Source organism: Vanessa cardui, chromosome 16 (assembly GCF_905220365.1).
Source record: "Vanessa cardui chromosome 16, ilVanCard2.1, whole genome shotgun sequence".
NCBI classification, from domain to species: Eukaryota; Metazoa; Arthropoda; class Insecta; order Lepidoptera; family Nymphalidae; genus Vanessa; species Vanessa cardui.
In genome coordinates, this window is record NC_061138.1 from 12,029,446 (window position 1) to 12,046,649 (window position 17,204).

The 17,204-nt window shown below is 32.0% G+C and overlaps 1 protein-coding gene across 2 annotated transcripts in view; it reads left to right on the plus strand.

Annotated features, from left to right (window-relative positions):
* The window catches only part of LOC124536332 (lysophosphatidylcholine acyltransferase), a 69,396-nt gene that overhangs the window by 35,980 nt on the left and 16,212 nt on the right, over positions 1 to 17,204 (plus strand). The window contains exon 3 of one of the 2 annotated variants that reach the window (XM_047112858.1): positions 9,097 to 9,308. The exons of the other annotated variant lie outside the window; for it this stretch is intronic. Within the exon in view, the coding sequence (XP_046968814.1) occupies positions 9,097 to 9,308 (212 nt within the window). The remainder of the gene's footprint in view (positions 1 to 9,096; positions 9,309 to 17,204) is intronic. 2 annotated transcript variants of the gene reach the window in all.

Sequence of the window (17,204 nt, forward strand, 5' to 3'; positions counted from 1 at the left end):
ACATTTTTACTAGGATGAATATTTGTGACTAGAATGAACGTATAAGGACCTTTGCTTACATTTGGTTTTGTTCATCATACATTATTTTTAAAAATCTTAAAGCATACTAATATTTTTGATCATTCTTAGTATCTACCTATTATTGGATTCTCACAGATAACAAAGTGAAATTATTCAAATCGAAATGCCATTAGAGGTAGATTAAAATCGAATCACTATATTTGTACTTATAATACCGTATTAAATTAATATTTTTTTTAAAAAGAGGTCAACGTTCTTTTTCAGACTATAAATAATTATGTCACAAGATAAAATAACGAATATTGACATTAAAAGTTTTAAATTACATTTTATTTATGCTACATTATGACTTAAAAAAAAGAATGACAATTTAAATATTTTTTTTCGAATCAAAACGAACGGTATATATATGGTATCAAACGCATACACACAACACATAATACAATAAGACTTTTATATATCCAATGGCGAAATTACAGTTATGCATGTATGTCTGCTTGTTACCTCCTCACGACATTATTACCTAAACGATCGAAGGGAAGAAGTCCAGGAACCTGGCCAAGGACTGATATAGACGTAAGATTCTCGAAAAAAATATATAAATTTGACATATAACTCAAAATAAGTAATAATAAATCATAATTTCGTGTTACGTCTCAGCTTGTATAGTCCGCTAATCGTCTTAGCGTGTTTTTGTCTTTTAATTATGATATTAATGTTGTTTTAAGGTCGCTTAAATACAGCCACAGATCGTTATAACTGTAAAATCGTGTTTCACACATAGCGTCATTCGCTCGCAGATTTGTCACGACAGAATTCATTTCCAATATCTTTTTATTTATTTGAATGATAATAATAGTTTAAGCCGAGATTGACCAGTGGTTAGAACGCGTGCATCTTAACCGATGATTGCGTGTTCAAACGCAGGCAATCACGATGGATATTTATGTGTTTGATTTGTGTTTATAATTCATCTCGTGCTCAGCGGTGAAGTAGAACATCGTGCAGGAAACCTGCATGTGTATAATTTCATACCAATTCTGCCACATGTGTATTCCACCAACCCGCATTGGAGCAACGTGGTGGAATACGTTCCAAACCTTCTCCTCAGAGGGAGAGGCGGCCTTAACCCAGCAATGGGAAATTTACAGGCTACATTACTACTGTTACTGGTTTTGTAACAGGAATAAATAGTTTAGAAAATCTCGTGCTAATTTGTACACTTGGGACTTCGGAAATGATTACGTTGCATTCAAGTTCGACTAGAAAATATGGCTCCTTTCTCTACCAAAGAGGTTTCACTTTAAAAACAAAGGCTGCTAGAAGTGTACAGCTTGTTTGTATAAGGAAATAACATTTACTGATTACATGAGGCTTTCGTAAGTTGCCGATTATGGTACTACACTGGTATTTACGTAAAGTTTATTGACCTTTATAGTATTTTTTTCCGTATTGTTAGTACGGAATCCGTGTGTATCTTCACAGGCATGTTGTCCGTGCTTTTGGTGTATACTTTTATTTGTACTTTTTTATATTTGTGGTTCCGCATGTTTTTGTGATAAGACAGTTCCATTATGTAAAGAAGTCCTTAATTTTTTACTTTCTTAAACTTTTATTACTAACGTCATCTAGTGACAGAACCTTATATTTCCAATTTGTGCGATGTGTAACATATTTCTTCTCGGTTCTTCTCGGTAGAATTTAATAATTACTCTTTTCTTATATTAACAATCAAGACCTTTTATTTATTTTGTTTATTAATTAAATTATTTAATTAATTTTACACTCGTAGTTCAGCAGATTGAATGATATATCAAAGAACCCACTATAGTTTCTTCCATTCACAGATTTGAGTACCTAACTCGTTTTGGACTATGGCTAGGCTATTAAATAATAAGGCTAATTAAATGAGTTGGTTGCGACACGTATACGTAATAATCGATCCCATAATGCCTCATATTACTCCTTGTTCTTTAGTGGGTATTCCAAAGAGTCTCACATAACCTTCATTGGGAAACGCGACAGTGATTTTTCAGTGATTGTTTTTTTCTGTTTAACTTTGCGAAACTAGTTCTCATTTTCACTGTATTTAACTAATTGTCATAAATACAACACAATATTCATCCAGCGGATATGACATTACTTTCTCTTAAAACGATCGTGCGTATTTACTATTTTTTTTACTTTCGAATTTGCAGTGCTATTCTGTAAGAGTTTATATCGTACTTGTGTGATTTTAAAGAGTGACTTCCGGTGATACTTTTTTAATTTGAATATCCTTTAAATGTAATCACAATTATAGTAATCTTTATTTATGTAGGTTCTTATAAGTACTTTTAAATTGTAATGTTACAATATTCATTTTCATTTTAATGTAATGCTAGAAGAACCTGCAAGAAAATCAGGATATTTTCGTTATGAAAAGTCTATTGTGAAATATAGAGTTTAAGGTTCAAGCTTTACATAAAACAACATTATATTTAAATATAGTTAACTCAAATTATTTTTAAAGTTGCTGCGTATCCCGTAGAAGTGTCCTATAGATCATAGAAGTCGTCGCCTTTCATAAATTAACGCAATTAAAAGTTATAAATAAATAAATAGATTAGTAAGGTAATCAATAAATGATGAGATTGTAAAATTATTTAAATTGTTACTATATAGTAGTAAACTAGTTTAATTAGTTATTAAATGAAAGGCACTTCACTAAAAAAGCGGCCTGAACGAATGTCAGCTGACGTACATCATCCATTAATAAAATAGGGACGTTCCTGAAAATAAGATTGTTTATCGACAACTTCAAATTTCTTGTCGACTTTTTGATAAATTGGTGACATTTGATTCGAGTTTGAATTTATGAAAGTAAGATATATTCTCGTTAAGCATTTTTTATATTTCTAATTGGCAAAGATTTATCGATAAAGAATTAAGATTAATGTGATACTTAGTAAAGGTCTCGTAACAGTTAACCATTCATTATTATCTTAAGGTGCGATTATGATGGATTGTGTAAATATTTATAATCAACGAACAAATCTTATCAAGGTTTTGTGTAAATTAGCTGATAGTTAATTTTACCGTAATCACGCATTCGAAGATGTTTGTTTAACGAATCGAAAAGAAAATCGAATTTGGTTAAAATAAATAAAATAAAATGAGTTAAAATAAAGTCGCAAGAATGCTTTAGTGAATGTAAATAATGTACGTCCGATTTTATGTGTTGATTTAACTACGGATAGAGCATGGTTCGGCATGGTTTCTCGCGTGAGATCACGTATGTGGATTCGTCACTGCATTTAAAAAAAAACAGTCCTAACAATTATTAAAAGTAGGAACTATAGGTCCAAAAAAGGCTCATCAAATTTACCGCCTATAATATGGCACCTGAGAGATTTAAAAGAGATCTTGAGAGTCTTAGGTATATAATTAGGCGGTTTTTTCGAACCGATACGACATGGGAACCTTCATGAAAAGAGCGTACTCCTTTCTTAAAGGCCGGCAACGCACCTGCAAGCCCGATGGTGTTGCAGATGTCCATGGGCGGTTGTAGTCACTTTCCATCAGGTGAGCCTCCTGCTCGTTTGCCACCTATGTCATAAAAATAAAAATACTAACACATTACTCCTACCGCCAAATTGCATTACTTGGATTACCGTGATCCGGTTTCCGTTTACACAAGGGACATAACATATTAGTTTCCAAGGTTGGTGGCGATTTGCAAGGAATGGTAAATTACAGCGCTAATATCTATGGGCGGCGGTGACCACTTACCATCAGATGGCCCATTTTGTCAATCCACTTACCTTGAACTACAACGATACTATATTGAACGAAAAAACTATCTTCGAAAACTGTTTTTATTACTAGGTCAAGCGCTTATCAAACTGCCATCGTATAAAAACAATAATTAATTCCGCATTCAGTATCTGTATGCAGGGTAATTGGATTTCAAACATGATCCCAATTATCTGCGTCTGATTCGCGGTTGAATCAAAATTCAGATATATTCTGTGGTGTCATGTAATTAGCTAAAATAATTACTATTTCAGGCGGTATTCGTTCCGATTATGACAATTAGTAATATATGTGCAATGTTTGTGTTCTCATATATGTATGTATATGTTTACGTATAAATTTATTTCATTATATTTTTATTCACGAGAAGTATCCTTTATAATTAACCAAGACACAATTTAATGTCTCTGTGTGCTTTTTTTATAATATCTTAAAAAAATATATAAAATGGATACATTTTCTGTGCCACCATTTCTTTTTTATAATAGTAGTTCTATTTTCAATGTTTTACGAATTTGATTTTTTAATTTAAGTGAAGGAAGTTTATTATTACATCAACTAGCCTTATGCTAATATGCCTTTTTATTACATTTTTTTTTCAAATTTCTCTTACGTTACGTCACGTAGCATAGGAATGCTACTAGCACAGGAGTACTTTTGAAGGCACTCATGTAGGCAGTACGAAACACGTCAATCAGAAATTTTATTAAGTAGATATAAAAATATCCAATATATATATTTATAGTGAAGATACATCAATCATATCTGAGTTACGAGTGACGATCCGTTGAACTTATCCATATGTCATATATATATGTAACATCTTAACTTATGATATGTTTTTATACAGAAGAGCAGAGGTAGCCCAGAGGTTAGAACGCGAGCATCTTAACCGATGATTTCGGGTTCAAACCCAGGCAAGCACTACTATATATTTATGTGCTTAATCTGTGTTTATTATTCATCTCCTGCTCGGCAGTGAAGGAAAACGTCGTGAGGAATCCTGCATGTGTCTAATTTCATCGAAATTCTGTCACATGTGCATTTCACCAACCCGCATTGGAACAGCGTGGTGGAATATGTTCACAAACCCTCTCCTTAATAGGAGAGGCCTTAACCTAGCAGTGGGAAATTTACATTATCAAAACAAAATGTATAGTTGCTTAAGCAGTTTAATCAGAGATGCACTCATTGCAATATTTATTTATAGCAAAATGGCTGTCGGGCAAAATGTAAATCTTTGTAATAAAATCATACTCAGCGATTTGCACACAGTGTTCGCGTGGTTTTGCATAAGCGAATAAATGAACCGTAGCTCTAGTTGCGAGTTACGTCTGTTACGTAACAGTGCGGTCGCTGTCGAGACCGTAAAGTACTCTTGAGACGCTCTCCCAGTGCGTTCACTTCACGTAATGCATGCATTTGCGTCGTACTCATGTACGACTGTGTTCAGAGTACTTTATGTACGTACTGGTTTTTGTATACGAATGAAAGTTGAACCTCATAAATGGTTGTAACATCATGAATGTATTACGTAAACGTAAACGACGATAATTTTGTTTATTATGATTATGAAAGTTGTATGTTTACATTTTCTAGAATCTATTGTACGTATTATGATCTTTCCGCTAAGTGTAAATCTCACGTATCCTATCGACGTATTTTTGCGTCAGTCACAGGTTTTTGAGGTTATTTATATTTTTAAACTTATTGTTTTTGTTGTAATTGACAAATATGTCACCGTTTACATACTGGGATTCCTTGAAATATTTATTTATAATATAAATGGTCTCATTATCAGTGTAAATGATATTCAGATTTTTATGTTTATATCGATACTTAAAAATCGTTTTGACATAACTCCATTAGAATTTTAGATTCCAAACGATAATAAAAGAAATGTCAGTATGAGTATTGTTATCTGGTGACATTGGCGACATAATCTGTTTCTTTTTGGAACAAATAAAAGCCACAAACAAAAAAAACCTTGTTACATGGAATTACCAGTACCAGTAACTACCATTTCAGTCAATAATTGAATCACTCGTTGTCAGCTCTGCAAATTATACGCTCTGTGGTTTCTCAGAAGAAAATAAAACTAATTGTGAGTAGAGATGTAAATGAAAGTTCTAGAATTAGTCGAGCTATTGGACATTTCTACATATTTATGACACAAAAATTTCCTTTTAAATTTCTCAACTTGCGAGTTGTTGCCGCTGGCTTTGCTGATCGTTTAATAAACCTGAAAGGAGAACGATTCCGCGTTGATTGGTCACAACTGATACGTTCAGTAGTGATTTATTGAAAAAAAAAAACAACACTAATACCTATATTATACTAGAAACCCGCCGCGGCTTCGCACGTGTCAAATATAAATAATACGTGTATAAGATGTTTATTTACGACATCGCATTAGAAACCTGAAAAATTATCAGTGTCTCTTTACCAAAAACCTTTTTCTCGAATCAATCTATTTATTAAAAAAACCGCATCACGTTCCCTTGCGTACTTTTAAAGACCTAAGCATACAAAGGGACAGACAGCGGTAAGCGACCAAAATCTTGATAACATTTTAAAAAGCAGGTGGACTTGTTTCTAGATAGTAGAGTAAATAAGTTTTTTTTAATGTCAACCAATGTTACATTTTTAATTCTTCTGTTAAAACCTTCTTACACGAGCTCCTATTTGAATATTTATCTTTATCAAAATCAAAATATACTTTATTCAAGTAGGGTTTTACAAGCACTTTTGAATCGACATTTAACAACTATTTTAAGTGAAGCTAACACCGGTTCGGAATCTAGGTTCTACTGAGAAAAACCGGCAAGAAACTCAGTATTTACTCTTTTTCATGTTAATTACAATTAAATATGTAATTTATCCTGCCTGAGTCCACAAGTATTCATTCCTCGCTTTCTTATCGTCTGAATAATCTTGTAGGTACTGAAAAATATGCCTATCTGCTAGATTATGTATATTTATCAATGAATTTTCATTCTAAATATATTGTTATTTTCATTCTAGCTTAACATGCAAATTTTTGAAGATAGTTTTTTATTTGTCTTTGTGATAATATCTTAATTAGTAATTTAATTATTAAATTATATTTTTATGCATTTTTATGCACGTTAAGAATTAGTTAATGTAGGTCAGCGATCTCTTTGAATAAACTAGTTTAAATCTGGTATAATTTATGAATGATTTTGGGGTCAAAGTTTTTTTATGAATTAGATATAGTTGTAAAAAGGTTAACAAAAACTTGTATTTGTAAAGTATTTAGTATGGACACGATTTGTATATAAATCTTCTGAATTCTTTCTTTGGACGTGTTACGGTGTAAAGATTGATTGTGCCTTTCAAATTATAAAAGATTGTCATGTCAAAGATGTCTGCCAAAATATTTTTAAATTAAATTTACATATTCTTTATTTTGGAAGTCTCATAAAAACACTTTTTAACCGACTTAGGTTTTTATATATTTGAGTCACCTTCCGTGATATGGTCAAGTAATTGTCATAGTCGAATATCATAATCAATGGAACTCCTTAATGGCTCACAGTGAGGGTGCGATTTGTGGCAAAATTTATTTATGCCCGTAATCAAATTTTAATGTGCGTAATTCGTTGCTGCATTACATGTTTGTCTGCCTACATAAAAAAGAAGTTATACATATGCGTGAATGTTATAGAAAAGAAAAGCTATGAATTTGGTCCTCGCAAGCCCGGACAAGACACACACAAAAGACACACTGTGAAGCGCGGCTCATAGCTAAGAAATCAATAAGAGAAAACACATATGTTTAAAAAGGTCATCTATAAACCATGCTGACACGAATCTAGCAGTAATCAAATGTACTGTTTGTATCATGTATTCGATATAAATAAATATCATGTATTTGATTTAAGACAATCAATCAAAAATAAATGTCAGTAATTGAACATAATATGCCGAACATTAAACAACTTTGACGAATAACTGTATAAAGGCTAGCACAAGTATCATGAAGGTTTAGTTGCAGTATATTTTTAGATAATAATAAGTCATAAATGAATAATAGAAATAAGTTTGAGTCACGTAATTCAATTCACACGGTCCATACCTCTTTTTCTCACGATGATATTTAAATTAAAATTATAAACTGCTAGACCAGATTGTAAAGTGTATAAGCTATTTTTAAACCGACTTCACGAAAATGAGGTTATGACTTCGTCGGAATCTTACTATTTAAAAGATTCGATTGAAAGGTACACAGTTAATCAGTATTAAAACTTTATGACAAATTTATCTGAAATCCTCGTATTTTTTCCATATTTTTAGAATTATTTGAGAAATGTAATCTTACCTTTGCATACTTTTTTAAAAATAGTTTGGGGTCCTATTAATATTGAATACCTTAAATTTACAAACGTTTTAGAATTGTTCAATTGAAAAGTTTGTCTGTGTATATAAGGACCGTACATAGATGAAGTACAACATACATTATAGAGCCATCTTGAAGTACCTGAGTGGGCCAGAAGTCGTAACTCACCGCGTATAATATTAGATGATATGCGATATTGACTATATTAATTATTGAATTTAAAGAATACACGATCAAAGTAGCGTATTACCATAAGAGGGTTGTTAATATTTCACTTATGAGAAACAATGTGAATTCTTACAAAATCGCATTTCACAACACACACATATTAAATTTGTTTCATAAGTACAAGAAGTGCTCGTACGCGATTCCAAAAAAAAAACAAACATACATACTTATACTTACAAGCATACATTATTAAAAATATTTTTTACATTTTAAAATTTGTATGCATTAAAATAAGTAAATAACGTTGCTAAATTTAGATGACTCATCTCATGAATAATCTTGATCATTGATTAATTATGCACCAAACAGGTCCTCAAGTATTCGATTGAGAAAAAATAATTCAATTATCAAAAATATGGTAAAGTACAGTTCAACCGTTAACTGTATTACCCTCACACATGCACACATACACACACATACGTACGAATGTGTTTTAAGTACAATAACGACATAAAAGAACAAGATATAGTGTAGGTGACGTCATATTACATTAAATAAAGTCTATTGAAAATATTGTAGAGAATAAAGCTTTTACCTATAAACGTTTAGGGGCTGATTTGTTAAACAATGTTTGTCTTTTTCTTTCGAACGTCAAATGAATAACGATAGAATGAGATGATCAGTGTTTAAACCCCGCTGAACTAAGTTGATACTAAATTCTTGTAACAAATGTTTTTCATATTCCATTGTAGGTCATTGAAACCGCTCATATGTTTCATTGGGAAGATGTCGTATCTCGCTGGAGGAATGGCGATATCGATACGAGGTCGCCAGGCCAGTCGGAAGGAGGCTCCCATACTAGTGATAGCACCACACTCCTCTTTCTTGGACAGCTGCATCGTGTATGCTACCAGGATGTCCTCTGTTATTGTTAGGAAGGAGAGCATGGACAACTATGTCGGAAGTAGGTGAATCGATTTTCTTTTGGTGGTGGTGTATTTACATTTGTTGGTACTGAAGATGACATACATTCAAACTCCTCACACTATTTCTAAAATAGTATCAATTTGTATGTAAAGCTTTTGTGAGTGCAATGTAATTGGTGTTGGTTTATTTTTTGCTGTATGTATATAGAAAATTGGTGGTTTAATACGGAGCATGTATTGTTTCTGATGGTTGTCTCAAAAGGACAACTTTAGGTCCAAAAAGATTCCATATATATGACGGTGGTCGAATAAATATCTATCTTAGTTTTATTAACTTTTATGTAAGTATCAATAAAAATGAAAACAATTCAGTTACGTTATATGACAGGAGGGAATAGCCCAAGAACGATCATAGCGGCGTGCAATTGGAGAGGCCTATGTCCAGCTGTGGACGAAAATGGCCTGATTGATTGATTGATACGATACATGAAAACGTTTTAGTACAATTAGTCTTAGCTGCCTAGTTAATTTGATATGCGACAATTAACCGAGTGAAAAAACAATTATGACTCGAGTTCCAGGACAAATATGACAATTAACAGTGGTGCGTTAATGGTTTAAATTTTGTTTCCTTAACGTTGTCATTACAAGAGCACTTTGGCAGTTATGGAACTACTAAAAGTAAGCTAGAAATTTCGTCTTGGTCCAATGTAGACGGAGGAACGTCATCTTTTCTAAGTTAATAAATAGCCTGTCGTTACGACAGCTTTTCATTGGCTACCCAATCCATTTTTACTTTATATATTGTAACTTTTTCTTCTTCACCAGAAGGAGAAGGTAATCTATCATAACCGTCATTTCCAAGAAATTTTCCTTACATTGGTATATCAGTTTTCTAGTCGAGATGCAATCTCAATTTTCATCAATATTTTCTTATGAGCGCCCCTTTAACTATATTTTATTTTGAAGCGATGATATTTATTATGCATCTTTAAAACAAAAATTCAGAGGTAATGAATAGTCCGTGCAAACATTTTATCGATAGACTTTTTTAATTAGACTTGTAAGTCTGTTCAGATATATGCGCGATGACAGACTGCGTCGTGTGGGCCTACCATAACTTATGATCATCGAATCGAAAAAGCGTGTAACCTCTACGCAACACTGATTCAAAATTGCAGCCTACTGAGTGAGTGCACTCTCGCTATTGATTTTACGTGCAACTTACACCACACTCCCCGAACGATACGCCCGGCTCTGTGTACATAAAGTATAAAATATAAATTTGGTCTATATGTATAGTTTGTAATATATGTGCATAAATTTAGAAATCAATCTTCCAGACTTCTTGTAAATTGTCATAAAATTTGATCTTTTTATTGGTGAGTTCGAAATTTGAAATTGTAACCGAATTATTTGTTTTTTTTTTATCTGTATAAAAATAATAAATCATGGTGCGCGGCTTTGCTCGCCTTGTACATGGTTTGGATTTCAAGTGTTAGATGTATAGAAGTACCGTATGTCCCTACTTAGAATTCAAGATTGCTTTATACCAAAATCATCGAATTTGCTTCAGTTGATTGGGCGTGAAAGAGACGGACAGACAGACAGTCATAACAATATATTGTTAGTATGGATGTCTTTGTTTGTTTATTTTGATCTCATGTGTTATCCTGTAAGACTAGTCACGTTTTAAAAAAATGAATAGGATCGATTCGACAAGCATGACAAACAGAGCCCGTTACAAAGTACCGGACTTAATAAAGAAGGCTTTTGAATGGTTTTCTCTTTGCTATTTGTTTTTTATTCATATGATCTGAATAACCCTTTTGTTCAGCTGACGTTTGAATGAGCTTCGTTACAGATATGGGTTAACAAGTATTAATGTAGGAACACGTAAACGTCAAGTCTGCTTTGACATATCTCATCTTTTATGAAAAGGCCTATTGGGCAGTTCACGACCAATGCTTATGATTTTTTGTTTCCAACTTATGGTCCCAATTAACCATACGTACTCTACTGTACTGTATTGTACTGTTGTATATTTTCGGTACAAGAATGGGTGATTAGGATTATTTTCTCCCTCGTAAAATCTTACTCTTTTTATTACAAACTAGCTGTGCCCGCGACCACGAACGCGTTTGATTTTATGTAACAAAAGTAATATATTATTGTAGCCTAAGTTACTCCTTATTATATCAGTTATCTGCTAGTAAAAGTCCCGTCAAAATAGTTTCAGTCGTTTGAGAGATTATACGGAACTGACAGAGAGACAGACAAGAATTGTAACAAATGGCTTTTTCGTATATGTACCGTGTATACATACGCATTGAGTTACAAAAGGCTATTTTATTATTACAAACAGCCACTCCAATTTTATTATATGTATAAATAGTGTTTTCGATTAAAACGTTGTCAATTATCCTTTAGTGAAAGTTCTTTCTAGTCTTCTTGTTCCAAGTACTAAATAAAAAATACTCAGAATTCAGGTTGATTTTAATTAATTTACGACTGATTTACCGCATCGAGGTCTCATATCGCTTTCTTTGCTATTTTAAATCAATTATTTTGAATGAATTTAATCACATTAAATGGCTGAGCGATTGGAAAGGAGGATATAGACTGCATTTAATTATACACCCTCAAAAGCCTTGATGACGGGTTCGTTTATGTTCAAAACTATTCTAGAACTTTCTAGACTGGTTTGAAATAATAACATAACTATTGATGCATGAAATAGGAATTGTTCGAAGCATGTAATTATTTAACAATTCTCCGGTTCAAAGTGTAGGTCAAATCTTGCAACTGAATTATCCAAATTATCTTCAATTTTAAATATCTTTCAAGTCTTGGTAACAATATAATCAGCTGAAGAGCTTTAATGACCCAGCCTTAACTGGTGATTTTATTATACATGTGATCTATTAACACAAATGTATTGTGTACATATTTCATCTCAGCGGTAGAATAGAATATCGTAAGGAAATTCGATGTGGCTGATAAAAAAATGTCGCCAAATATGTGTTTGTATTTTTTATGTATTTATTGATATATAAAATGTGGATGTAAATCGTCTTTCAAAACAACAGTCGAGGACATTAACATTTTGATTGATTCTATTGCTGCAACAAATATGCAAATGATTTATATTCACTGAGACAAAAATATCGTTATAGTATTCTCTTTCATATGCTCCACAGCATTTTACTAGCGAGAAATTTGTATCTACTAATAATATTGAGAGTAGAATAACACTTTTGATAACATTTAAGTTAATTAAGTAAGGTAAGTAAGAAACAAATTAGATGTAGCATCGGAAACTGCAATGGAATGAAAATAAAACCGATTACTGCCGATTTACACAACCAATAAAAATAGCTCCCTATCGCGCCATTCGACGCTATTCGTCGCTATAGATTCACGCGTCAGAGAAAGCAAGTGCATGTAAATCGACGCGTCAAATTGACGAATATATTAGGTCATATGATATTACAAGTTATTACATTTGTGCAAAAGATCATATTCGCGTGAGAAATAAATATTGATAATTTGGTATAGCGTACTTAATTCGGGTGTGATCGGTTTTACGAATTTTGCCGATGCGACATCTAAGTTGTGTCGTACTATACGTAGTTATAACTACTTTTGAAATACAAATACGTAAATTTTGTATTGTTGTAGCTTAATAGATATTTTAGTAATTTTTTAGACTTTTAATTATAACCCATTTTGAAGATTATATCAGATATACAGACAAACAATACAAATAAGTATATTTCGTTTATTAACTTGCTATAGTTCATATTAAGTGGTATTTTACTTTGCGGTAGGGCATTATCCCGTTTTGATTACCCAGACGTTCTACTGATAATGAGCAATACGTAGTTAAGTTTCGCTTTGAAGGTAAGTGAGCCAGTGTAACTGCAGGCGTGAGACATAACATCTTAGTTTCCAAGATTGAATCCACATTGGTGTGATGTAACGAGCTCGTCAAGTGGCCCATTTTCAAATCTTACCAACCTCCTCTTTAACTTTAAGGCCGTTTGTCTATAATCACAGACAGACGTTTCAGTTTTATTTATTTGTATATATTGAATGTTAGAAAACAGAATCACTTTAATACTTAGGCATCGAGAAATATTTCAATATAATTGTTTTCACTTTAAATTGTTTCCTAGGTCGAGTCCGCTTTGCTCCGTGACACATAATGAGTGATGCAATTATTTTCTCTTTGAATAATTCCCGTTAATTTTAACCGCAAGTTGCTGTGTCCATTAATAATGAGTGTCGGATTTTATATATAAACTAGCCGTGTGCCCGATGGGATATATACCATCGGAAATATTTAATGCTTTAGTGTTATTAAGAAAATGTTTAAAACTAGCAGATTTATATATTTTCCTTAAAATTTCAATAACGATTTTGGTCGAATTACGACCAATGGTCCACCAGTTAACACAAAATTGTGAGTTGTAGTGAGTTGTATCATAAAACGATGTTGAGAGTTGCTTTTGATTCCATTCGCCATGCCCTGTACTCCGTCCTTAATATTTACGATCAAACAAATTCTCAGATTATCTTCTTCAAAGCAAGTGTGATATCTGCGTGTTTTTCTCTTCTAGATAATTCTATGTATTTATATCATTAGTCGGTTTCCAGAGCCCCATTTGAGGTGACCTGTGCTAAGACGTCTTCGGATGATTATAGTGTCCAGCAATCACTAAATTATTGCCCAGTGTGGAGATTACGGGGAAAACCTCAATGCCACTCACCTATATCAAAAGGCCCGTAGCTGCCAGCTTCCTGTTGGTCCTTGCCAAACATTGGGCATGAAAGTTGAGTTGAGAGATGCCATAGTTCGAAATTATTGTATACTAAAAAGTATATTTAGTTGTAAGCCGATATGAAACTTAAAAACACCGGGGCTCAAATTTCGATAAGCACCACTTAACACCCTGAGAAACTCTTTGTATCACATGTCATTGTCACAAGTGTATCAATCAATCTGAATAAAAATAATTCAAACCTTATAGGAAAGGAACCATTTGCTCTCCATTGAGACTTTGACGAACTAAATCGTATTGATCTGGCTTCTTACTGTAAATAATAGTAAAAGTAAATTTCCACAGTTATCGAGGAGAATGATGCAAATATATGTTAATGACGTTACTTCGATTATATTCTATTTTTGCGCGCGTAATAATCCACGTGATACTAATTTTAGATTCGCACGTGTGCTTGGTGTAATACGGTTCGCTAACTCCGATCGTAAAAGTAGTTTGGAGCGAATTGAAAATCAATACTATTGTATAAAAAGCAGAAAGTGTTATTCAATTCAACGAATGATTTTGATAGTACTCAGTACTCGATACATATTTTATAAACAAAAATTAAAAATGAAGAAAAACCGACTTCAAACAAAATAATAATTTAAGACAAATAAATATGCACTAAAAAAGTAATAAAAATAATTGCGTATTTAACATATTTTTTATAGTCCTCCTAAGTAAAATGAAATGAAAAATATTAGACTACTTAAAAGTCTATTTACGATTATATAACGTATATATTATATATGGTGTCAGCCAAGAAAGAAGAAAGAAAAAAAATATAAAAAAATATAATAATAATATATTCTCAATATTATAAAGATAAACTCCAAAACTACTGAACTGATTTTCATGCTGCAATAGATAGAAGAATTCACAAGGAAGATTTAGGTTTATAATTTGTTAATGTTTCTGTGTATAAGTTGAAATAGAACGACAAATGTTAAACATGTCGGAAAAAAACAACAAAAAATACTAATGAAAGGGAATATATATCAAAAAATTTGGCCGCTTCTTTAATCTATCAATCAGGTAATGTGGTATGGACAGTCTTTAAGACTACAACTCGTTTGAAAGCGGTTGTCATTGTGAGTTACCAATTACGAATGGTTGTTGATAACTTACACTGTCACAATAACGACCATATATTAGGATGTAAATTTATTTTGAATGCCGTGACTTAAATGTGTTCTAGGTGACTTTAATAAATGAACATGTTATATATTTGATGTTTGTTATAATACACTAATAGAGGGAATAACTTAAGGATTTAAAAGCATGAGAGCTAGTACCATTGAATTGAATATGTCTCTTAACAAAAGATCAATTGTATGAAATATATATAATAGTGCACTTAGAATTACTCCTTGTAAAACACCAGCGTAACGATCATCATACATCAGAGAACAAAAAATTTTAAAAATATAATTGTGTTCTTTTTGACGTATATGTTGCTATTTTATATGTAGTCACTGTGTTATATCTATTAGGTATATACCTAGATCTTAATGGATTGTTTCGTTTTGTGAGAAAATTTTAAATCGAACGTGACTTGGCAAGTTGACTTTCAGAAATTTCTAGATGACATAAATATCAAAATTCAAGGTTATACCTAAAGCTTATTACTCAGGGGTTTTGCGTGTTCTTTGAACTAAAATATAATTACAATAGATGTAATTATTGTGATTATAAAAACAACCATCTGGCGCAATGCAGGCAAAATAAATTACCATTTTCAACGATAGATTTGCTTATAAATTATTAATTTGTTCGGATATTCTATTTGCGCGATAATCGTTTCACAATTGACATTGATAACTATCCATAAGCATATATATTGATTGCTTCATATGGTATTAATCTGCAGAATCAATAAATCATCTTCAGTTTTCATCTCTGATGTTTAATCTTTCTAATCAACGCAGGATGCACATCATTATCAAACTAGCGAAATTGTCGAACTTTTCCTTCACAGAGTGTTTTATTCTTTAAACTTTATAGTAGTATAAAAATAAATCTGAAAAAATAATAAGTACAATAATAAATAGAAGCTTTAAAATAAAACCTCATATTTTTCGATTCGATTACGAAAAATATTTAAAAAAAATGGTTTCCGTAAAAGTCTAAGTTTAGACGCAGTAATTATTTAACTATTAAAACCCGAATATTTATGTATGTTAGCCGTGAACTCCATCGGATATCCCGTCGGAAAATATTGCTATGTCGGTTTTTTAATTGTTGTCTTTTAGTCACGAACAAAAGCGTAAACCTCAAATTTTATATTTCTGACTGGAAAAGACGTATTTCGTGTAAATTATGTAAGTATATCTAAGTGAACCTTGTAAAATAAAGTTACATGTGAAACTCTATCAAGCATGCTTGAATAGAGGGTACTCCGAGGTTAATTTAATATTAAACATTGTAAAGGAAATTGAAATTTTGTACTGTAATGAGAATATTAAATATGCAATCTCCTATAGAGATGAAGAATGTTAGCTTTGAGTAAGACGTCAATGCGCCATTTCCCCTCGGTTACTTTATATAATACTAGCGACAAGCCCCGGCTTCGCACGGGTGCAATGCTGGTACTAAATATACTATACTATATACAGAATGCCTTACAACGTTCACAGATTTTTTGTCATCAGACAATACAAACAGATAGGTTCCTTCATTTTAAATCTGTAATATATTCGAAAATATGCATTTAAATTACATACTGTAATGGGCCAAAGTAATCTATAGAAGTGCCCAATGTATTTTAGGTTCTTAACTAGATAAGGCTGTATTCTTAAAAATCTATTCAAAGATTACATTATACATTATTTCTCGTGCCAGTGTTTCTTGCATCAGTAAGAATAACTTCAAACACTAATTAATTATTTATAATTTAAGTATATTTTTATACATTTCTTAATATTATTATTTCAAAGAAAGGTATTCATCATCAAATTGTATGCATCATTTTCAGAGCGTACAAAATCTGCACAGTTTTATAGCTAATAATTTGTATGTTGAATCGTTCGCACGGTTGCATCTTTGTGTGTGTTTGCATGTATACGCTTACGTGTAGATGTGTGTGTATGAAATAACAAAATGTGTAAA